The 25,381-nt window shown below is 36.2% G+C and overlaps 1 protein-coding gene across 6 annotated transcripts in view; it reads left to right on the forward strand.

Annotated features, from left to right (window-relative positions):
* RhoGAPp190 (Rho GTPase-activating protein 190) overlaps positions 1-25,381 on the forward strand; it is a 179,826-nt gene that overhangs the window by 101,662 nt on the left and 52,783 nt on the right. For 5 of the 6 annotated variants that reach the window (XM_071584008.1, XM_071584011.1, XM_071584014.1 and 2 more), the window contains one exon: positions 20,815-20,859. The exons of the other annotated variant lie outside the window; for it this stretch is intronic. In XM_071584008.1, coding sequence (XP_071440109.1) covers positions 20,815-20,859 — 45 coding nt within the window. The remainder of the gene's footprint in view (positions 1-20,814; positions 20,860-25,381) is intronic. 6 annotated transcript variants of the gene reach the window in all.

Below are 25,381 nucleotides of genomic sequence, written 5' to 3' on the forward strand. Positions count from 1 at the left end.
AGATGGAATGAAAAGAAAGGACCCAGTTATTTTCAACAATAGATGTATGCATTTTGGACAGTGAAGCCATGAATATACTTATTATGATGTACACCTTCTATTTTAATTTAAATGCAAAGGTTTTTTTCCTTTTTTATCCCTTTTATAACTGCAGATTTTCCTTTGGATAATAGAATGTGATAGACTAAATTCAATGATTTTATTTCTTATTATATTTATCCGGATAAAACATTGAGTTAACCATTAAGATGAACAATAATATCTTAATACCCATTGCGTGCTGATGTGAGAATTATTTACCGACATCTCTCGGATTAGATTTAGATCTCTGATAGACAATCTAAATTTGATCTACTGTCACAGTCTTAAGTATTGCAATAAGTTTCAATGAGGCTCTCAAGAGTGGAAATAGTGGGAGTCCTAAAATGTATTGTGTTGATTGTGGGTGTAAAAGTGAATGAGAAGGGTTAGGATGAGATACTGTGGATAAGTGGTATTTAATTTACATCTTCAGGATTTGGTGCGACTTGCATTCTGCAGTGTCGGAGGGGCAGAATTTAAATGAAGGAGATGGATGACATTGTTAGAGGCACAGAGCATATTTGAGGGGAGGACATAAATTACCCTGTGGGTGCTAGCAAGAGTTTGTGGAAGAATCTATCCACAAAAATACGACTGGGGACATTGTTGTTGCTGGTATTCCACTAGTGGAACATTATTTAGGGACATGGACATATTTAGTAGGTTGGATATGGCATTGTTGTTCCCAATAATAGGAATTAGGTTTTGAAAAATCTTATTTAAATTGTTGGTGCCAGGGGAAGATGTGGTACTTAGATTGATGTTGTTTTGAGCATTTAAGGAAGCAAGGCAATGCACGTTCGTTGAAGAGGAGAGTGTCCACAATGTAGTGTACCATTAAGATAGATAAGGCATTCTTTTAGCTCTAAAGTGGAATTGCTGATTGTTTGTGTTAGAATGGAAATTGAGCAATATATAAAAACATGTCTTTTAATTTCAATTACCTTTATACTCTTTCTATCTTTCGATGCAAGTATGTTTGGTCATAGGCTGTAGACTGTACACATCTACATCATATTGTCTTTATATGGGTAAACTTGCTGGCCTCATATTCTTACCATATAAGTCTTCTTTATGTATTCTTTCCATCCCTCTCAAATATTTCCTGGTCCCATTAGTAATTTTCTTGCCGTTACTTCCATAGCGTGCACGGATTTCACTTCCTCTCTTCCTGAAAGAGCTTTTACCTTCCTGTGCAGTGTGCCTATTTCACTCTTCCTCTGTACACTTTCCATATCCTATCATTTTGTGTTCCACCATATTTCTTTTCCCTATTTGTTTCCCACCTTCAATTATTATTCATCTCTTTTTACTTGAAATATCCCTTTCTTGAAATGTTCTCATTTCTCTTATACTGTAATTGTCTCTCAATGCTTGCATATATTTTTTTAAATATCACTGGAAAAAGTGTATCGACTGAAAAGGAGACCTATTTTGAAAAATAAATATAAATTTGAAGACAAAATCTCGTTTATATGTTAGGCGGGACATTTTTTAGACACTCCTTGTGCTCGATGATTATTCCTCCAACAATCCCTGCTGTATTTCCATCTTACCTCCCTAAGCTGTAAGGTATGCTTTGTTCATCTCTCCAGCATTTGTTTTCTATTATATAATTTTTCTTACTTCAAAATCGTAGTAACATTCCAAGTCCATATTCTAATTGCTTTGGTCCTCTTCTGTACTGCTGTTATCAATTTTGCTCTGCCAGGATTTGATGAAATGAAGACGTTTCTTGGCATCTCCTGTTGCCAGGCATGGTACAAAGACCAGTGGGTTCGGTTTCATTGTTGCCTGGACACATTTCTGTGCTCATGTTAATTCATTCATCCGCCGATCATCCATCTATCACTTTCCCGTCGGTAGTCTTAATTTCAAAGTGTTGCACATGGCTGCATAAAGTAAGCCGAAGCAAGCCCAAATGCTTGGTAATGAGCCTATTATTGGGCAAGTGATGCCCACCTCTCCTTCGCCCAAAATTAGGCCCACTTCTTTTCACACTCAACTGTAGTGTAGGAGACTTCCTTTGTGATGCTGAAGATGATATGCAGTTTATTGATAATGCTTTGTTCTGCTTGGCACTTAAGACATACATGATACCCTGCAACTCACCGCTAGGGTGTGTGGCAGGGAGTGATTACATGCCAGACTCCCCTTGACCCAAAACACCTTTCCCTCCTAGCATGGTTGGATAACGTTATTCTGACCCATTATTGCTGGTGTGAAAAAAATGCATCTTGAATCTATTGTACACTTAATATCAATAAATTCACAAGATCTCTCTTATCTTGATATTGAAAATTATAAGCCCCATCATATTATCACTTAATTCCTAGAAAATGCAGGAAATGTGGCAACAGTAACTATTAACAGAGTCATCTGCAAATGTGCATTACAGCGCAACAATTTCAGTGTAAAAATCATTTGTCATGACTGAGATTTGAACCCGGATCCCTTAATGTCTGGCGGCATCTCCAACGGTTTCTTCAAATTTGTCAAAGGCAAAACACTCCTAGTGTTTAAAGTTGGCTTTAACCTTGTGGACTGTGGCATTTCACACTTGACAACGAATGCCTGTGATATTTTATGTACAGTATTTTGTCACAACATCTTATTCCTTTAAAGCCCCCAAAATTTCTGAGTGTAAGAGGCGTCAGTAACTTGACTGGTTAAAGTAGTCAGATGGGCATCGATGGTTCCGGGTTCGAATCCCAGTCAGGGCACATGATTTTTACAATCTAAATTTGTTTCATCATCACTAAATATTCAATCTTCCAAATTATGTAAGAGATTTAATATGTAACTTTACATCCCATTCTGAGTGATTCCCAGCCTAGCTCCTCTAATATTTTTGATCTGCTACTAAGTTTATCCTGACAACATTCTACAAATATAATCTCCTTTATGCTGCATGCGATCCATTTTGGCAATCAATCCAACTTCGTGAGGATCCCATATACTAGCTGCATATTCTAAATGAGGTTTAACCATTGGAAGATAACATTGCTGTTCTACCTTATAGTTTACCTTACATTTCCCCTATATTCTTCCAATAATTCCTATTTTTTGTTACCTTGTGCACGTATTCCCCGTTTATGTTTCACCCAGGAGAGGTTGTGAGTAAGAGGTAATGCCTGAGTATTTAATCAAGTCTACGCTTTCTATTTTAGTATTCCTGATGCAGTAGGCATTCGGGAGGGATCTGCTCCTATTCTAAAAATTCATCAATAAAAGTTAAACTCCACACTTTTTAAGTTTAATTTCTAAGTGTAATGCCAACATTGTATACGTTAAGGTCATCTGGGTAAGCTACTTTGTCCTCTGGGTTATAGAGATTTCTGTAAACCACTGCATCGTCAGCAAATAAATGCATCTTACTATTATCCATCGCGTTAATGTCATTAACGTTAAAAAGGATTAAATGAGGTCTGATACCACTTTCTTGGGAAACACCTGAAGTGACTTCAACTGCATTGGAACTAACATTGTCTGTTTACCTTTTGTACGTGACGGCTTAAAAAGTCTTCAATCAAGCCTAGGATAGTTATATGTATGCCATGGATAAATTCGTGGCTAGTTTACTATGAGGTACCTTATCAAAAGCTTTTTGCAAGTCTAGAAAATTCATATCCACTGGAACTTTGTTCTATCCTGAACCAAAGATATCATGAACATCTCGCAAACCAAAGATATTGGGAAATTGAGCTGATTTTTCATCAGTAACTCTTGACCATCCTTGGTTCTCATTGTTGAACTAACAATTATATGGTCCATGGCCTTGCATTTTATGGATGTGAGGGAAATTGGTCTGCTATTGCTTGGTTCCTTCTTGTCTCCATTTCCTACATTTTAGCTAGTATTTGATAGGGCCTTGAGGATTTGTTAGAGTTACAATAAATATTTATCAGCAAACGTTCTATTAATTGAAATTTCAATTTTGGGTATTGGTTGGTGGGAATGGTTTGGTAAGCTATCAGAGACTTTTAGTTAGGTATTGGTGAAGATGCTTTGAAAGAAGGAATTCAATAAGTTAGCCTTTTCCAAACTGCTGATTGCTTATTCACCTTTGTTATTTTTAAGTGAATTAACTGGCGACTTATATCTCTGAACCTCTCTGACGTGCCTTCAAAATGCTTTTAGATTCTCGTTCAAATTTTCTGCTAATCTTTTTCTTTTGAATTTGCATATTGCTTTCTAAAATTCTCTCTTGTCATTTATCCTAGATATCTTATAGTCATGACTGATCTCATTCCTTTTGTTGCTAGAAATATATCAATCCTTATATTTTTCATCTCTGTGCAACATACGTAGGTTTTGGTGTCTTAATGATTTTTCTAATGTATGGGTACATTGTCCATCTAGGTTCCCTGTACCTTTCATGAATTTAATTTGAATGAGCCTGTTGAGAGATGAGCACGTGATGTCAAGGAATTCACCCAACATTTCCTCAGTATTTCGCTGTCGATTGTTTTTTAAAAGTCGCAAATTGACTCTGTAACATGCACTTTAAGCCATTTTACCCTTTTTTAAACAAGTACATTTTTCTTTTAAGCCTCTTATTTCTCTTCCTTCATAGGGAGAACCTAGTATTCACTCTTCTCTGGTAACTAATTTCTTTAATAGTTAATATATTCAAAACCTCCGTGGGTACATTCAATGCTAATAAATCTTGAATATTACTGCTCTGAGTAGATGGAGTGAAAAGTTGATGAATGGTGTTCAATGTAAAAGCCTGTAAAATTGTTCCCAGGCATCTTTGTCTTTACCCTCTGTTTTAAAACTCTTTTACAATCAATAGAAATAGGATCCCGAGAAATTATCACCGTCAGCAATATCAGTAGATAACCAGGTTTCAGTTCCAGTCATTATATCTGAACCTGTGCTCTGAATAAGGTGATGATATTTAGCGATTTCATTTTTTAAACTTCGGCAGTCAATCATTAATAAATATAATGCTTTCTTGACATCGCAGTTGCTTCAATATTTAACGGTGATGGTTTTCTTATTATTATTGAATCCCTTGTGAAATTTTCCATGCGATGCTATCTGATTCATATTATGTGACCTATTGTATACATCTCAAGCGCTGACCCTCACTTTATTTAAAGCTACACTATTTAGCAGGGAGGATAGTAAAGACACGCTATTTGACTAACACATTTTCCTACACTTCATTCTTAAAAGCTCCACAGAGCTAAACGCCTTGCAGCATGATATGTGTGTAGTGAACACCAAAACAGTTCAAAGTCTTCCTATGATTGGATTGCCAGTTGAAAGTTGAGGAAGAAGGCCCTAACACCCCTGGAAAAATGAAACAATCCCTGATTAATGCCTTCCACTCAGCTCCATATTAGAGGTCCACAATCAATCCTTGGGACAAGGCTACAGATCTTCAGTATTGCATCAACCCCCTTAATTCCACCCTTCCATTTCACTTCAGATTTCAATCCCCTGAAAGAATCTCCTCAGATCCGCAGTCCTTGGCTTGAAAAACAACTTGAGCTAATGACCCATAGCCTGGAGCACTTGGTGCCCTCAGCCGTTGCTCCTATGGCCTTGGTCACCTGGGAAACGTCACCACTCAGAATGCACCGGGCTGCCAGGCACTGGCTCGCACCCTAATGGTCTGCCCTTTCTCACAGTGCTTCCATCTCATACTTGACGTTACTACTGCCTATCACTAGAATCCTCCCCTTCCAACTGCGATGATTCCCATTGGGTTGTTCCTACAGCCTTTAACTTGACTTACATAGGAGTAAAGGGCTGCTAATACCGCAGGACTATCTTCTGCTAGCACCTGATATCTGTTGGAGTTGGGGATGAGGTTTGCCATTGTATCTTCTTTCCCTTCCCGAAGCGTAAACTTCTCACTCTTACTGTTCGAGACAACCATCCAGCCTTCTGATTTATGGAGTGGCACTTCCACTTGATTGAATGTCCAGACTCAGGGTAGCTTTTTGATCACTTCGCTGCCTGTTGTATTCAGGCAAACTATTGAGTCCCATTGGCACAGTGGGTTTTCACAATTCCACCCAGACCCATGGCCTACTCCAGGAGAATAACCTTCCCTTCAACCTTTGATTGCAGCTCAGACATGATACCGTCCAACGCTGTGAAATAGGCCCTTGGAGCCACTCATTCACTGGTATAGGCATGCCTAATGACAGAAGGCCTAGTTGAAACCATTGTAATTCTATTGAACTTGCCAAATTTTCAAACAAAGCCTTGCCTAAAGCAGGCAAAATTTCCAATTTAACAAGTAATAATTTCCTTAGCATCAACAAATGCTATTTTAACATTAGTGCTAGTGCTAATTGATATCTCTCACCTGCCTAACCAATGAAAAGTCCACCTGCTATTTAAGTTTACTGAGAATCCTTAATTAGATGCTTCTTTAAAAAAAGATTGATCACAGGGTATGTGGATGATGAGGAGAAACTTATATAACTTGAACACTAGGTAAACTATCTAATCCCCCAACCAGCCATTATTTTACATTCATGAATATGAAAAGACTGTTAAGCACTAAACACTGTAAAAGAATAAAATATGTAAAATGCCACGGCTACAATACAGCTAGTAGTTGATCGCACTAACTATAGTACTAGATCTTTGATAAAGGGCAGTGCAGATTAAAGCCAGAGCTCGCTGAGCTTGTCCTTTCGCATGAACAGACAAGAGAAGACTAAATAACCTTTAGTGACCCCTAAAAGCGTACCTAAGGGTATGAATTTATGATAAACATAAAAAATTGTGGTGTTAAGTTGCATGATGGCCCCACCAGCCAATTGACACACACATTTATTTCCACTGCTGTGAGGAACATTAACTTGCGTGTTGTTGTAAGAATAGGCCTGCATGTGACATTAGGCAAGTTGGAATTGAGTGATGTACATAGTAGTGGGTGTTTTTACTTGAGCATTCCAAAAATCAAATATGTTGCATCATTCTCAAGGAAGAATTCAGGCAATATCAACATATTTACCCTCAGATGATTGCTCATGATTCCTCTGACAAATTTGGAAACTGAAGACTTTTGAATCACTTAAGGAATTCATTGGTAAATTTATTACTGGTAATGCTTAGAATCGGAATGCAGTCCCTGACATGTCATTGGCCTGACCAACAGAACCTCTTGAAGAGAGAGGCCTATTTTTAAATCACTCTGGAAGGAACCCTCAATTTTCTCATTATGGAAGTTTTTTCTCCTCCCTTATTTGTGGAAAATGATTTATGTTGTGCAATACTTTGCAATGATGTAAGTCATTGTTCTTGGATGTAATCAACTACTCTTTTGTGAAGAACTTCATCGTTGAAGGTTGTTTCACTTGAGGCATGACCTTGCGCATGATACTGGGTGAACTAATTTGAGTGATGATCAGGTAGAGTCTTGTATTATGCGGAGAATGATTTTAGTGATTTTTCTGCGCTGAAAGCATGTGCAATGCTACAATTATTGTCTGCTTATCAATGTTTTGACTTCATTGTAACTTAATTCTTTCCATATTTCAAGGCTAGCTGTTTTGTATGCTAGGGTATTTGTATTAATGTTGACTTCATTCCATTATACATTAAGAGTGGCCAGAAATCCTAAGTTGAATTTTGTTGTGGGAACTCACACCCTTTTATACCGATTTCCATTGAAACTGCCCTTTTGATCTTCTGAGTCTTCACATTCACCCATGATTTATTTGTCTACCGCTTCCTCTCTAGCTCTCTCTCAGATCAATTAATCTCCTCATTAATATTTATATTTTTGATTGTTTTTTTTGTATATTTTCCACTTTCTGTCAACATGTCCAAACCAGCAAAGAGGTTTAGGTCTTGTTATTCATTCATCTCTGTGAGTTTTTCACAGAAGAGCAACTTATTTATTTTATTGCCTGACTTGTACACAAAGGTATATTATTGTATTGGGGAACAAGGAAAAATCACATGGGGTGAGGGAGTTCTTGAGATTATAGGGAGGATGGGAAACACATTTCGCATTGATTTTCTCAAGATTATAATGATATCCCAGTGGGGCTAGTGGGACTCCCCTCACACCAACACATCTTGTATGCAAATTTTCTGCTAGCATTCCTCAATGATCCTCTGTCGCAGTGACAGTAGCAGCATTTAATGTTTATTTTCTTTAAAGCAATGACTGTAACTTCATGGTTCACCTTCATTTGATATTGATTTGTCTCCCCTCTTCAAACATTTGAAACCATGGTTTATCTGTGCTATAGGGAAGAGCAAGACTCTCCATAAGCCTCCTTTAGCATTGCATAGGCTTCGGTTCACAAGTGATGTTTAATGGATTTAGTGGACACTTCTAGATGTAGTTCTTACAAATTCCAGTGCAGAGTTATCTGAAACCGTAACAATCGAGTCTCATATTTCTGACCATTTTCCTCTTCTAGCCACTTTCACCTTCAGTGATAATAGTAACAGCAAGACCATTTTCAGAAGAAAATTTTCCGATGAGAATATTTCTAACTTCTTTGAGCGGCTAGGCTCCCATGACTGGTCGAATGTTTACAGCGATTACTGTTTTGACGACAACTTTCTTTACTTCTATTCTACTTACCTTGAATACTTCAATTTTTGTTTTCCCATTGGGCCAATTAGGTTCAAAACCTCAGTTTTATATCATAATAAGAAACCCTGGGTTACCGATGAAATTCGTAATCTTGCAAGGTACATGAAAGATTTAGCAGCATATTTTAGAAATAAAACTGACTCCTCCAGTCAACACGAATACTCCACTTTGAAAAAGGAATACAGGACTATTCTTTACAATGCCAAACGATCATATAACAATTCTCGAATTACTAATGCCTCTAACAAATCTAGGGAAGCCTGGAAAATAATTAATGAATCCAAATCTATCTCAAATGTCAACTCTGACATTGTACTTCGTAATACTTCTGGAAAGCTCAATCAAAATACTATACAGATGGCATCCTCCCTCAATGAACATTACCTATCTCAGATAACTCCTACAAATCAGTGTAACAGTGGCAAATATCCCCTTATTTCCAACTCTTGTAACTCGCTATTCTTATATCCCTGTTCGGAACATGAATTAACTAAGGCAATGTCCAAAATTAGTAATAAATACTCTGCAGGTCTTGATGGAATACCAGCCACTATTTTTAAGAAATCTTACGAGGCAATTAAGCATCCATTATTATTTTTAATTAACAAATCTCTAAAGGTAGGGAAATTCCCTGCCACCTTGAAAGTAGCGAAAGTCTTGCCCCTCTACAAGGGCAAAGGACCTAAAGACGATATGAATTCTTATCGGCCCATTTCATTGCTCAACCAATTCGGTAAAATATTTGAATTAATTTTTTACAATCGCTTAATATTATTTCTGGAATCCCATAACTTACTTTCTCCCAACCAACATGGTTTCAGGAAACTCAGGTCTACATCCACAGCTATATATCAAGCAGTTAACAAAATAACTTCTGATCTTGACAATAGATCTGAATCTCTTGCCTTATTTTTCGATTTTTCAAAGGCGTTTGATGCTGTCAATCACAACCTCTTACTTCGAAAAATTGAATGCCTGGGAATAAGAGGGACTTCCCTAGACTGGGTTAGATCCTATCTCCTGGACAGAAAACAATGTGTAGCCTTAAGTAAACAAGGAAGAGAGTTCCTTTCTCCAGTAAAAAGTGTTCTATGTGGTGTACCCCAGGGATCTGTCCTGGGCCCAATCTTGTTCCTTATGTACGTAAATGATCTACCAACATTACTGAACTCTGTACCAGGCGTGCTGCCTGTCGTCTATGCTGATGACACAAATGTCCTCGTGTCTGCCCCCTCTGTAGACACACTAATATTAACCTCTGTTTCCGTTACCCAGCTGTTACATGAGTGGTGTCTCCTCAATTCCCTCCTCCTCAATGTTAGTAAATCTTCTTTAATTTACTTTGCTAATAAGAATAAATCAGCTGCTTGCATAACTGTAAATATTGATAACGAACTTATTGTACAAAAAAGTAAATCATGTTTTCTAGGCATCTCTATTGACAGTCGTCTGTCTTGGGATGACCATATTCTCAAACTTCGTAATAAGTTGAGTTCACTCTGTCATCTTATCAGATTCATTAGGCATACCGTCAATACTGAGGTCTTATTGTCTCTTTATTATAGTGAATTTTACTCTCATGTTGTTTATAGTATTCTTTTATGGGGCCCTACACCTAATGCAAATATTATATTTAAAATTCAAAAACGGATCATCCGACTTATTTGCCTTGCTACTCATGCAGCATCCTGTCGTCCCCTCTTTAAAAAATTGAAAATTTTACCCATTCCCTGCGTGTATATGTATTGCGCATCTTTGTATGTCAAAAGCAACTTCTCTAGTTATCTTTCCAATGCCAACGTTCACAATTATAACACAAGGCATTCTGCTGACCTCCACCAAAACTTTGTCAGAACCTGTACCACCGCCCATGGACCTAAACATATGGGCCTCAGGATTTTTAATAAACTTCCTAAAGAACTGAAAGCACAACATAAGCTGCCTATATTTAAGCTCAACCTTCAGAAATATTTACTCTGTAAAATGTTTTATTCTATTAATGAACTTCTTGTCCCATGAGTTTCTTTGTATTTAAACATGTACTTAGTATTTATCATTTCTTTATATAACATTGACGTGTCCTATATCTGTGCTTGTTTTTTACAATTGTACAAATCTGCTGGGCAAATAAAATTACTTACTTACTTACTTACTTACTCTACGGCTGAACGAGGTCGGCCTCCTCTGCTCACCCCAACCTTCCTCCCCTACAAGTATCGAAGTTTCATATGTTATGAACATTGGGGATACAAAAAATTCATGAATAAATTGACATTGATTTATTTTTCAACATAGTAATATTGAATACTTAATTTATAACATCTGGTTGGAGTATTGAGAATATCACCCAGCAAACCAAGAAATTTTAAAGATTTAGTTATGCTAGGGAAATTATCTTTGGTCATAATGCAAAGAAATGTCGAAGTCATGTTAGCACATTAAGTTATGTACCAATTACATGCTAATTCACGTGATAGGCCTACATAAATGGGAGCAGCTAATGACATTACAACAGAAGAGAGTCATTTACACAAGAGCCGCTTAGATTCTCATGGCAATTTTTTTTTTTTCGTTTTTGTTCTTAAAATATTGACAATAACAGATTGATCAATTTTTAGAAAGGAGAAAGCGGCCAAAATAAAGTAGTCCATTTACAGAGGTGGCCGCTCATTGAAGGTTGAAGAGAAGATGTACATTTTTGAAGTGGGAGTAGCAATGTGAGATAAGCCATTTATAATTTTACTGGGCTGTAGAATTGCCACTGTATTTAATTTTAGTATTAACAAAAATAATTTTCCTATTAATTTCTTTGAAAGTCATGCAGTTTTATTAGATGAACAACTTTAAACAAATTGAAACTTTTTCTCGGAAACATTGGATGTTCTTTGTCGTAATATTTTATCTAACAAACTGAATTGGGCAGATATTCTGCAGTCCCTTGTTGAGGTTTATAGGTGGACCATCATGTCTTTCCCCCTCTTTTAAAGCATCTCTTTAATTTAGTTCTCAAACGGAGATGTGGATCAGCTGGTTTTATGCTGTATAATCATGCAGTTTACATACTCAATACCAAGAATTCATTTAAATTTGGTCATTCTATTTTTCACTTGGTATTGTAAAATGTTTTTATTGCATGGATGTAACTAAATTAAATAGTAAAAGAGTTGCCTTCTCAGTCTTCTAGCTGTCTCCTTTACCTACCACCTCCAAGGTCATCAAAGCATTCATTGTTCTCCAACTCCTCCATATTTAATTTAGTATTGGGAACTTTGATTCTTGGAACTTGGAGCAAGGATAGAGTTGCCTCTTCTATGACTTTAAATCCATTGTTCATGCCCCCCTCTTCCCAGTTAATCACTCCACATTTCAGAAAGCTCTTTCCGATCATGCCATAGTTAAGTGCATTCCGAGAAGTTTACAGCCACGATAGGTATCTCCCATATGGGCAGTCTTCAAAGCTCTGAAACGTATCTTTTTGTCTGTTCCTGGGACGAAGGGCATAAAAACTCTCATTCTCTAGTTGAATATAATTTTATGGCGTGTGTATTTCTGGGCCCAGAGGTTGAACCTTGTGGTTGTGTTTGTTGGCAGAAAAATCTTAAGTTCGTTGTTGAAAATGTAATGTTTTGAAAGGATCAAGCATTGTCTAGTAACATTGATACCCCTCTCTCTGCCGGCTTAATTTTCCCAATTATATAATTTAGCCAAGATGCAGAAATGTTGGATGCCATCTAAGCTCTCTTGCAAACTTTCCACTAAATGTTGGTAAGGTTCAAATCAAGCATTGTACATCTAGAACTTCTAGGGTTTGTTGATTCCAAATATTAAGGAATACTCCTTCCAACCAGAGCATTTTAGAAAAATACATTGAGAGAAAAGGTTACTCTAATCAGCATTGAAAGATATTGGGAGGGTCTAAACACTCCATGCTGTTTGATGCCACCCTGCATCTTTCTCATTAATGGCGGCACTTCTGTGCTAACTAACTGTACAGAACAATATCTTGAAGCATTTCCTAAAACACTCCATGCACCTATCACTTGCCACAAAGTTTCCTGCATTTAATTCTTCTGCTGCCTGCCAAGCCTTCTCCTGTGTATTCGGTCCACTCAGTGGTAACATTTTGCTTTTGTATACTTGAACCACTCGAAAACAGTAGGCAAGCCAAGAATTTCGGCTGCAATCTGGTCTTTAATGTTTTTTTCCCTCTGCGTGTCTTGCTGAAATCCTTCCATTATGAGTTTCATATGAATTTGTCACAAGTCACCACCTATGAGCTGTCTACAGGGTAATCTGATTAGGATGCCATGACTGGTAGAGAGCAGAGTTTTCTGCATCCTGCTGATCATAATTGTACATATAGGCATACTGTGCAATTAGCCTGCAAGTAACAAGTTAAATATAATTTTATAAAAATGCATGTACATATTTGTAAGTTGCACTGATGAGTTCAGAAATTGGACTAAAATGATTTTCCAGTAAATTGAAGAGTTGTAAAAATTATTTCCCTTTACACACAATGTGGTTGTCCACTAAAAACACAGCATTTGCTTCGTATGAAGAATTGTTAAATTTGAGCATATTTCTGTGAAGATTAGTTGATGGGCCTTGTCCAGTTACCAGTTCTTTGGTGTGTGTGTCATTAGTAACTAAGGTATCAGACCTCAAGAGTAAATCCTTGCTGATTTTCACGTTTTCAGGCCAAGCTAGTTTCTCATTTACTATCTCTGCAATGTTCTCCCCAGTATGATCACCACCAACATAAATTTAGGTATAGTTTGTATAAAATCTTCCGCTGTACCCAAAATGCCAGAGTAAGTAGCTGAGATTAAAGCTACATCCAATTTGTCCAGTTAGGTCCTTGCAAGAGGTTTAGTCTTCTAGGATAGGCCTTCAGGGATAGTTTCCAAAGAATAGATCTATCTCGAATCACAGATTCACTGCCAGCTGACAATTATGGGTGAGAGATTTGCAATAACCTCTGTTACCTTTCATTATATTGGCATCCCTTATTCATATTTGGTTGTGCTGTGTCCACAAATCAGTATAATATGATTTCTGTGAGCAATATTTTAGGAAAACGTTGGGCAGTGTGTGGCAATAACAGGAAAAGCTGCCAAGTGCGTATCTTCTTGATTAACATTTGGAATATTATTATTGGGACATGTAATGTTGTGTTGGCTTATCCATGGGCTGTGCTGGTGGTTTACTAGATTTTTATTTTTATCATTATGGTGTGTTTAAGTTGGAGCTACTCAGTTCCATTCCTTCAGTTTCTGAAAATAGACTGCATAATTGTCTGATTTTGAATTTAAGAAAAACTGTTGTCTCACCAATGACAGCGTCATTAAGGAATTCTCTGGTGAATTGCTGTTTGCAATGCGAGCTCAGTATCTCTTGGCTGCAGAATCCATAGCTGTAGTTTGGGGGAAGTGTGTATCTTCATTTTGGTTGAGGAGGGTATCTCTGATCTTGATAAACTATAAGTGGTATCTGGGAAGGCATTCCCTAGGCTTTAAGTATTGCCAAAAGTCATCAATAATTGTATGTACACCAGTGATTAAGTGTTCTATGAATGAATAGGAAAGAAGTTGTTTTAAAAGTATGATAAACACATACCAGTTAAGGGACTGTGATTAGAAACATATGGACTTCATAATAAGTTTTCATTATGTCTCGATTCCACAATATCACGCCTGACTCTTCACTTTTCATAAGTTTTCGTATTCCACCTTTAAGTCATAATTGTTTAAATTCCAGCATCAAAATAGGAACGTAGCAGTTTCAGATTTAACACTTTGGAATTCCTTCATGATGAGGGTGAAAAAGAAACTATAGTTCTGCAGTAAAGATATAATATTTCAAGACCATGGTTTCGATGCTGCACATCATCATCAGGTGAAATATTAAATCTTTAGTGTGGAACTGCAAAGTTTCTTTTTTCCCCTGAATAAAGGAACATAATAATCATAAAGGAGAATAATCAAAATAGGAAGCTATGTTATCATAGTTGTGCTGAAGAATGTTCTTGTATGTATATATTAGGAGAATTTATTTACAGTGTTGATGTCTGTATTCATATCATGCGCTGATAGATAAATTGACTAGATATCCCAAGACTTCATTGCATTTACAAAATTTAAATCATTTGTATGCTCTCATAAGTTTTGTTGGACAGTAGAAATGCTTTAGTTGTGAGCAGTTGGAGAATCATGAGTGGAATTAATTTGACCCAGATATCCTGGTTAATGGCCTTACAGATTTGCAAGCCAGTTTGTAATAATCTTAGAGAATTTTTAATAAAAATAAATCATGCAATCATCAAATATAAAATTTTTTTATTAGTCTAAATTATTTCTGACCATTAAATTCTTTAAATTTAATGACATTGTTCTTAGCTGAAACTAGTAAGAGTTAATTGGTCTACTGTAATAATTCCAGTCAGGGATAGGAGAAATGGTGAGTGTGTTAGTTTTCTCAACTGCTTATTTTTGACAATCAGTAATTTCTCCTTATTATATTGTCTTAAAGCTGTTGACTCCCATTGAAGGGAGTTTTTATTTTTCCTTCAGTTGAATGGCGATTGATGAATCTAGCTAAGATAAAACTCTGAGCATTTTATGTTCAGTTTCAAATTGTTGTCTGGAATTTTCTGAGCATTACCAAGCTATAAATTTGGAAAAGCAAACCTTTGCAAAAGATCCTTATTTTGGAGCAACTATTTGTTTGGATGTGAAACTAGAAAACATAGGCCCAGTTTTATAGCTCCTTGTCCCAGTTAAGGCAGGAGGCTTATCCAAATTTTCGTCTTCACAGTCCCTGGCTACCCTCTTTCCTCTTGTCTGAAGTGTTCTATTAATAATCATTGAATTTCATTTTAAGATTTCTTTTGTTCTTATTTTCTCTCCTCTGGAAACAATTTGCAAGCGAATTGCAAGGCTGTGTTTGTAGGTGATGAACACATGAGAGATTCATATTTTGCGTAGACATTATTTGGCTTAACTCTCAGTAAGACTTCTAGAAAAGATGATGCATAGGATATTGATTGGATCTTATTTGTGTTTATTGATTGAATTAATTTCATCTTAAATGAATTAATCACATAAATTGAATTAATTGGATCTCAATTGAATTGATTCGATCTTAATTAAATTCATTGGGTATTAATTCATTGTGATTTCTCAATGTTAGTAAGTATATGTATATAGTCAAGTGAAAATCGATGGAGAATGGCCAAGAATATCAAAGTGCCTAGTACTTTTTCATCAAATTTTGTAGAATAATGTTTACTTAAATCTTGTTCCCTAACTAAATTGCTTTCAAACGATTCCTAATGTGTTTTAATTGGCATGGTTTATTGTGATTTCTTCATCTAAATGTTGGCAAATAAATTCATTTTACAGATTCCAAGTTATGTTTAAGTCTTCGTCGGCACAATCACAAAATGGAATCTTTTTGCTGATTTCTATGTGACAGGTGCTAAATGACCTCAGTAAATGACACACCCATTCAATCTATTTCTAATACTTCTACAGTGACTCATAGTTTTATAAGTGACATTAAGAAGTTATTATTTGATCCAATACTTGGAAAGTTGATACAAATGTTATGAAATCTGTGCTAACCTGGCCGGGCGTAATTTTACTAGCATGATGTATTTGTATGCACTGGGACTAACAATAAGTGGCCATAGTGATGTGATGTGGCATCCACATCTGGGGAGCGCTGGGTGGAGGTTGTATTGTACATGTGCGTCAAGTGGATGTTCTCGTGGCTAAGATGTTGACTCTCAGGCCTTGGCTGGCCTTGCTTTTTATTGACTGGAAAAGTTGCATGGAAAGCACTTGACCAATCTTTATGTTATCCTATTTGCATTTTGTGTACAGCTATAGTGTACTTAACATAAGTAACAATTGGCTAGAGAAATCAAAGAACAATAAATATTGTAGATATGTAGTGTTGTTTTTTTCCTACAAAATTTTAGATAGCCAGTGTGGAACTATTTTGGGAAATATTGATACAGCATTTATCACACACAAGTGCTAAGTTAATTAATAAAATACAAAAATTGAATTAAAAAGTCATGGTGTTAATGTTTTGTGTGTGACAGATTTGACTTCAGAAGAAAAATTTTGGCTTTAATGCTCAGTCTTTTAAATAATTTTGTCTCTCTTTTATTGAGAAATTCACTGTGACATTTTCCATTAATTTTATTCAAGAGTTTGGTATTGAAGTGTTTTATAATTGAGAAAAAATTGGCTGGATTTTATTTCAAATTGTAGAAAATTGATGTACAGCTACTTGCAAAAAAGTCATACCATTTCCAGGGGCAACCCACTCAACTTTCCTGCTTTCCCAGTAATGTGGCAACTTGGTTAACTGGATGCTGAGCATAGCAGCATTTCATTGCTAGTCATAGAAAACCCGATTGCCAGATGTGCAACCTTGTCTCTGTGGACGAGGCAGTGGATGAAATCATTGCATGTGGATGGGCTGTGTGCCTCATGGATTTCATCCCCAATGGGCCAAATCCTTTGCTCTTAGCACATTAATACCTTATCAGCCCATTATTATCTGAGGCTAACTCTTTCAGGCATCTCTTCATCAGTGTAGAAAGGATGTTGAACACTGAGTGGTCAGTGTGGGTGCACTGCCATTTAAATAGGCATGTCACAGTTAATCCTCAGTAGTATAAACAGAGTGGTACAAATGTGTCAGTTGGAGATACTACAGATATAATTGAAAGTAGTCTAAAGTGGAATTTGTAGCTGTGATCTAGTCCCCTGACTTTAAAAATATAGTGTATTTTGAAATCTTTCCTTAATACTTGCACTTAATAAACTTTTGGCAGTTTGTAAAGTTTCCTGGATGCATTATAAATGTGCCACATTTCCGTTCAACCCTTAACCACAATGGCAACTCTATTACCCAAAATCGATTGCAAATTTCTTTTGATTAGTTTGTGAAAATCAATTTTTAATATTACATTTGATATGGATGAAAGGAACACATTCATATAATGTCTCAGTGCTTACCATTTGAAAGACCTGTGCTCTTAGTAATAGTCATTAGGTTTTAGGGTAGGTAAGCCAAATGCTGGTCATACCATCCTATTTAATAACTCAAGAGATCTATCACTTTAACCTTACTTCCTCAGTTGGATTCCGGCCAGTTATCCATTTTCAGGGAAATAAATGCTAATGTCAAAGTTATGACTAAGAATTGACCTAAATATGACTGTCATGAAAAAATTAACTTTTTGTAACTTATTATTCCTTAAAAATTTAACCTCAGGCAACTCTGTTTGCTTTTACTCTAAATAATATGGGTAAATTACCTATTTTTTGCATTGAGAATCTTACTCCCTTATGAGGCCTCTGTTCGTGTATTGCTAGTCGATACTGCCACATTGAATTGAAAAGAATTTTAGTTTTTCATCAATATAGTTGATTATTACATGTGGAAGCTGTAATATTTATATCTACATTTTATAGTGTAATCACTGTTAATTAAATACAAAATATTGAAAAGATGTCAATTGAATCTTGGCTGAAAATCATTAATTTAGGATGGAGGTAGTTTAAGACCATACAGTATTCCAGGTTAAGGTTGCTTTGGTGGGTAAGGGTGGAGCTTATTGCTTGCTTAGACTTGAATATGACATATGCCCAGTGGTATCACCGGTAATCAAAAGTGGCCCTCCAGTTAATAGTCTGGGACTCTATAAACTCAACTACCCTGCTTATTGCTGAATCTGGTAAACGTGGACAGATAATAATAGGATGTATTTGGGTAATGCAATTAATTCCATTGGGAATAATTCCGCTTTGATGTTCTGTGAAATATTGTAGAACAATGGCTCTTGAGTGCCATAGATTTAGATCAAATCTCACTCTGTAATATCCTGTGGGATATGATATCGCACCCCACACTGATCACCAGCTCTGATATTTGTGTTAATGTAAAGTTTGGTGGGGCTTAAAATTTCCTGCTGAAGGTGCCCTTGTGCATCATCGACCTACGTAATAGACATCAACATTTGCCTATTGTTTCTCAAGCACTATACTATGTTAGATTACCTGGAAAAGTATCATTCCTGTGTGTATATGAACGGAAGCAGAATATTAGTGCTAGAGTCTCAGCTTGGGAAGTGTGTAACATTTACTCCCACATAAATATTAATAGCAAACAAATATGGTGACAAATAAATATTGGGGGAGAAAATCTTGGAGAGGATTATCAAAAGGGACTGACAGTACTGGATGTAGGTTTTTTACATGATGGAATTTTTAAAAATGTCTCGAGGAACCATCCCCAACAGCCATCATCCAATGCATAATATTAAGGGTATTGCTTCTATGGTTCATCAAGAAGCTGGGTCTGAGTTAGATGCTAAGCCATGCGGGCAAATGTCTCCCTTATTCCCCAGTCTTAGAAGAATTTTGGTAGTTGTTTTGAAAGGACTTTGAGGGAACTTGAGCCCATAAATAGATTCCATTGTTTACTCCTCTGCTGCAGTTGATTATAGCCTATACTTGTGTACTGGCTTCTGACCCTCATAGGGCCAGAATCAAATCTTGGAGGTGGCAGGATTTCACAGTCTTCCTGATCCCTACTAGGGATGCTACAAGTATGGGGAGATAACTCCTAATAAACTGTGTGACCCCTTGCCACCTTTCCTTAAGGGTAGGCTCATGCTGATGCCAGATCTACCCCCACCCTTTCTCCATACCCTCAAACCCTATTCTTTCCAAATATCCCACCAATGGCATCGATGACCACCTCAACTGTTGGTCGCCTCCCCCAATATATCGTGCAACCAACTGCTGTCCCCACCTCAACAGACTTAAGGTTATGGTGCTCTTTACGTCCGTATTCTATGCAATATTATTTCATACTTTTCATTAAATAAAGAGCTATTAAGTAATTTGGGTGATAGAGTTTTTATTACAATAAATGGCCGAGTGGAAATGTGATACTTTTATTACGAATGCGAGAAACTTCACAATATGCCAATTTTAATAATGTGCCTTGAGGAAAGATTTCAAAATAAACAGTTGTGTTTGTTACAGGATGAGAGTATGTCTACAAATTTCTTTGTAGACTTCTTTTAATTTGCCTGTGCAGTATTTCTCACTGTCATATTTGTCATTGCCATTGCTATTGCTGGGTGTATTCTCCTGAGGGTTAATTGCTGCATGTCTATTGAAAGTGTAGTGCACATATTCTCATCATTCAAAGTGTTCACAGTTCTCTATTCACTGATGATGAAATGACTCTCATGACGGACACACACGTGTGTTGCTTAACCCGCCAAGGGCAAGTGATTTGTTCCACTTGTGGTGGCATTCCTGAAGCACACTCCCCATCCACAAACAATTAATCAGTTAGATGCTGCTGTACCCAGCATCCAGTTGACTGGGCCGCAGGGTTGTTGCATCCCTGGGGAGTATGCAAGTTTAGCAGGTTGCATTGGGGAATGGTAAGGTTATTTATTAAGTGGCTATATCATGTAGTTACAGATTTTATGTCCTGTCGTTAAAAAAGGGTGAAGTGAGTAATTTAATGTTTGCCAGTGGATGAGACATATATTAAATGCAATTATTTTGGATTTGTTTTTGTAATGGAGCATTAATAAATTGTTTAACTCAAGCCACTGCATTCAAGGAATCTTATGGAACTCATTACTAATTTATTTGAAGCCTTATGGAAATTCATGTATGTTTTTCACTAACGTATCTTTTCCTGCTTGGCATGTATTTGGAAGGAACAATTATAATCCAAAAACGCAATAATTAGCTGTAAACTAGTTTTAAGATGTTTTTTTCTGAAGTCCTTGTGTGTGAATTGCACATTTGTGTTATAATTCAAGCAAGATGTGCTTAAAGACTCATTTAGTGCACATTTTTTCTCTTAAAGGTTCATAAGAAAAGGAATTTGTGTTATAAACCTCACATTTCTCCTCTAATGAAGTTGTTGTAATATCTGAACTTATTGTATTTTTGCTGTAGGAGTTTCCTCCATTAACTCAGTCCAGTCCTTGTCTTAACAATGAGTTTAGTAGCATAAAGAAGCTATTTGTTTAAAATTTGTTGCTATCCTACTTGAGTGTAAATGCTAAATTGCTAAATGTATGTTTTCCTCTTCAGCTGACATCAGTGGTTCAAGGGAATCCTTAGCTACTCGTGACTCAGGTGATATTTTAAGAACATTAAATGCTTTTGTTTTTATCTCTGCTTCTGGATGTATATATTGCTTATTATATTCAAACTGATGTATTAAGTAGCTCACTTAGTCACAGCATGTTTTCCCTTGCCCCTGAAAATTTTATTGAAGGCATAATCATTTGGCTGTAATACCAAAACTCAGTGTTGCAATATTGTTTCATAAAAAGCTTACCTCTTTTTGTGTGATTCAGTTTTATTTTTGTAGCAATTAAATATACCTTTATACTCAGAGCAATGCTGTGTCATTGTTATTCATGTGTTGTTATGTTTGCCAAATTTCATACGAATACTCCATCCTAGAAATCAAGCTCAATTCATTCCTTAAAATGTTTTTAATATCCTCAAAATGTTATAACATGAAATCAATTGGTTGCTGTGGTGCCATGTTAATTCTTTCATTAGATGGAGCCACTTCTACATTTTTTCCTCTCTGGGCATTGATACTCTGTATTAATGGAATCCTACAGTTCTATTCTCTTTTATTTTAAACCTGCCCTAATAGTGGTCATTAAGAACAGTTAGTAGAATATGTGCTGGTAGTACATTGTTAACACAATTGCCAAGGTTAACTTTGACTCGTAGACGTGCATGATTAATCAGAGGTGATCTACTCACATGCTGTTGAGGTGCTTTTGTGTTCTAACTATTTCAGCTGCACATTACCTAATTGGCAGCAGTCAGGATGAGGAGGGGTTGAGCATGGCCTTGCTCACCTAATTATTTGGGACTTTTTGTGCTCCAAATCGCCAAAGTCTGCCGGCTAGGGCATGCTTAATTTTATATGCACTCCAAAAAATTGTAATTTGCCCACCATAATGTCACTTATTGTACAAAGGGTGATGGAAGCTGTGGAAGAGCTCGGCAGTCCTTGAATTTTGTTACATATTGTATTGAAGGGAATAGGGGAAGTTTGGTTCAGGCCAGGTATCAAAGAGAAATTCTTCTGCTCCTGTGTCACTTCTGCATCTCTCTCACATTTCCCGTGTCCTCTGTCTTTGTGGGCAAAGATGGCTTCTGGCTTAGAATTTCTAGCAAAGATTTAAGTTGATTAGATTTCTCAATGAATTTCTCAATTACCAATTCGGATACTAATTATCAAACTTTGATACCCACATTAAGATGCTATAATTTCTGAAAAAATCATTTAATCCAAAATTATGAAAATTTTAAAAATGTCTACTTTAAGAAGAAGCCAGTGTATGCAATCATTAGTAATGTAACACCACATCAATTGATACATTTTCTTGCATTTCAGGCTGTAATTCACATGAATGAGTGAGTAGGATGTTGGCCTCCAGAGTTGAATTAAAATGTGCTATAATTCTGCATAAATATATTTTAAATTTTAACCATTCATTTCAATAACATGATCTCATAACATGATTTCATAACATTAGGATCTCAATCACAAATTATCCGATAACATTCTTTCAGTATCATTTGGCTCACTTGAAATTTTTGTAAAGAAAAAAAAAACTATTTTGAAACACTCACCAACTGCTCTATTACATTTTTTGTAATAGTAATATATATATTGGATTTACTGAGATAATTAGGTTACAGCAGCATATGAAAGCAATGGTAAAGGCTAGTTGAAGGTGATGGGAACTCAGACCAGAAATAACGGAAGATACTGATGTCAAATGCGTTACTTTGGGTTGAAATGGGGATTTCTAGCGTCAAACCCAGGGCTCCCACAAGTGGAGTTGAGCTTTCCTGGGGGCATCTTGATACTGCCAACATCCTACCATATAGTGTACGTTTCTGCCATCCAGGTCTTATTAGCCCTCAGTGCCTACGAAATCCATCTAAAGATTCTATCTTTTGGCTGGAGCATCTATGTTGCTAATGGTATCTAATTTTTACTACAAATTTCAATGGAAAACTCTATATTTCTGTATTTATTTCAAAGTCAATTATTGGAACAAGAAAACAGCTCTTAAGAGTAATGATAATTTTCATATTGCCATTAGCAGTAATGTCATATGTTATCCAATGGACAAAGGAAATGTTTTTATTGTAATGGAGAGGCTGATCTAATATTTTTTATTTCTGAAGAACTGCACAAAAAGGTAGGGAAAGAGAGGTAGCACACCATAGGCGGTGGCCATACTTAACAGCATCTGCCCATGGCCATTGAGGGGGTAATTTTAACACAGGCAGTGGGTGCCAGATCTTATTGATTGTTTAGTGCTCTTGCACAATGTGTGCATGGGTATAATTTGACCACATGCTTGCACCTACCACCTTAGCCATTCAGGGGTTGGGATCTTAGTGTTTCGGAATTAATCCATCTGCCAGCATTTGGCTTCACACCAGTGATGTTTTGGTTTTTTCCTTTGCACGGTGTGATAATATGATTGATTGTTAGAAATGCAAGTGTTTAGATTCCCTAGGGGTGTGGTCCCATTCTCACTTTATGCACATTATGCCGATTGTTACTTACCATGTCAATACATGTAACAATGTAGAAGTGAGTCTCCAAGTGAGAATGTAGAAACAGAATGGAAATCTGTTGCACTGGTGCTTCTGGTCATGTAAAGCCTAAATCAGAGTACATCCCAGTTCTTCATAGATTGTAGTTCCATTTCTACTTCCTTGATTTGGATAGTTTGATGGATTGTTAGTATGCTCGTTTTGCGGCCAAGCCATGAGAAGTAAATTGATGAATTTGAACAAAATCTGCCAAGGGTGCAATCCATAATTGGAGTGGATTTTCAATTTAGAAGTTCGAAATCCTAATTCTAGTTCTTGGCCTAAAATTGAGGAATTGCAAAGTATAATAGACCCATCATTACTTTGTAGGTTTTTCAATAATGTGGTTCTACCAATTCAGGTCTTAACAGATTGAGAGATCAAGAAATTTGACATTTGGTGATGGTGTAATGTCCCTGCCATTAACTTGCTAAGATTGAAGTATGTGGACTCTTATTGTGAAATTGTAAGCACATCTTTTTTTGACGGTGAGAAGTATGTTTAGGATATCTGAAGTTGTCGACAATTTTTTCTGTATCCATTCAAACGACCATGTAGTTTTTACAATGTAAACGTATAATATCATGTTATTTTATTGATTGCTCTGGTTTTCTAACATATCAAAAATGATTAAGTGTATATTTCAAACATCAAAATGGCATGAGCAACATTTACTTGAGTACCGCAAGTCTTTATACTTCAACTGCTAAATAGTTGATTTCTTTAGGCGAAATAGAATTGTTAATTTTTTTCTGAAATTACTTTTAATTTTAGTGTCGTACTATAATTTCATGTAGAAATGCTTTTTTTATAGTGCATAATATTTATTTATCATCAGATGGTAACATACCGCACTAGATGCTGTCAAAAATGTTAAAAATGGGTATATTTATTAATCTAAGTTTTACATGAAAACTGAGTCACTATTGGCCATCTCAGGAAATTCATTGATTGAATAAAGGTTTCCATCATAGCCTATAATTCAATTTGGTTTTGAATCTTGCAACATAGAAGGTCGATAATTGAATGGGTAATTTTTGTGCCCGTGCATATCACATTCTTGGGTCTTAGACAAGGAAGAATATGATTATTTAGCTTGTCTTTTTCCTATTTTGTAATCAGGTTCATTGAATCTTATCAAGAAGTTATTTTCTTTTCCATCACATGAAATAAAATAAATATCCTGAATAAGAATATGGCTAAAGGTAGTTTCGCGGGTACGTACCTCGTGAACATGGCCATCCAAGCTTAGTTTAGAGTTGAAAGTACAACCTGGTAGTTTAACCAGTTGACTATTTTCAACTATGGCCATGTTTTGGCTTTCCTCCAATATAATCTCTTCGAAAATAATTAATGGGAATCTGAATCCATAGCATCTTGTCAAGTTTATATCATTGTCAAAGAAAAACATAGTGTCATCCACAAATCACATTGATTTATGGGGAATTTTACATAATAAGTCTTTTTCATTAAAAGAGATGGCAATAGTCCCAAGACTGAAATGTATGGAACTCTGTTAGGTACAAAATTGGTTTTTCATTTTGCCCCACCAAAATCGATAATGTTTTCTATTTGATGAATAAATTTCATCAATTCCTTTTTTAAATTTTATCACACCATGTTTTTCTATTTTTTACATAATATTGCCTCCTCAAAAACCGTTATTGCATCACTGATGACACACTGTGCAATCTAAGTTTTAGTGATTATTGGCAAATGATGAGCCCCATGTGCTACATAATTGCGCTGAGCATATTGCCAATTGTTAAAGGTTTGCTGAAGTTCCTTCAGTCAGTTATTCAAATCATGCAAGTGTGAAAGGTGTGCGTAATTATTTGAGAGGGTAAAAGTTTTATTTTTTAGTTTCCATTTCACGGCATTGACATGGAAAGAAATATTTTTAATTTCCATTGAAAAATAATCCATTGGATTCTTTTAATTCTTCAATTCTTTTAAGGAAATATAGATGCTTAAAACGTTATAAGTTCCCAAGTCCCTACTTCCTAAGTTCCTT

This window comes from Hetaerina americana, unplaced genomic scaffold (assembly GCF_022747635.1).
Source record: "Hetaerina americana unplaced genomic scaffold, ioHetAmer1.1.p SCAF_16, whole genome shotgun sequence".
NCBI classification, from domain to species: domain Eukaryota; kingdom Metazoa; phylum Arthropoda; class Insecta; order Odonata; family Calopterygidae; genus Hetaerina; species Hetaerina americana.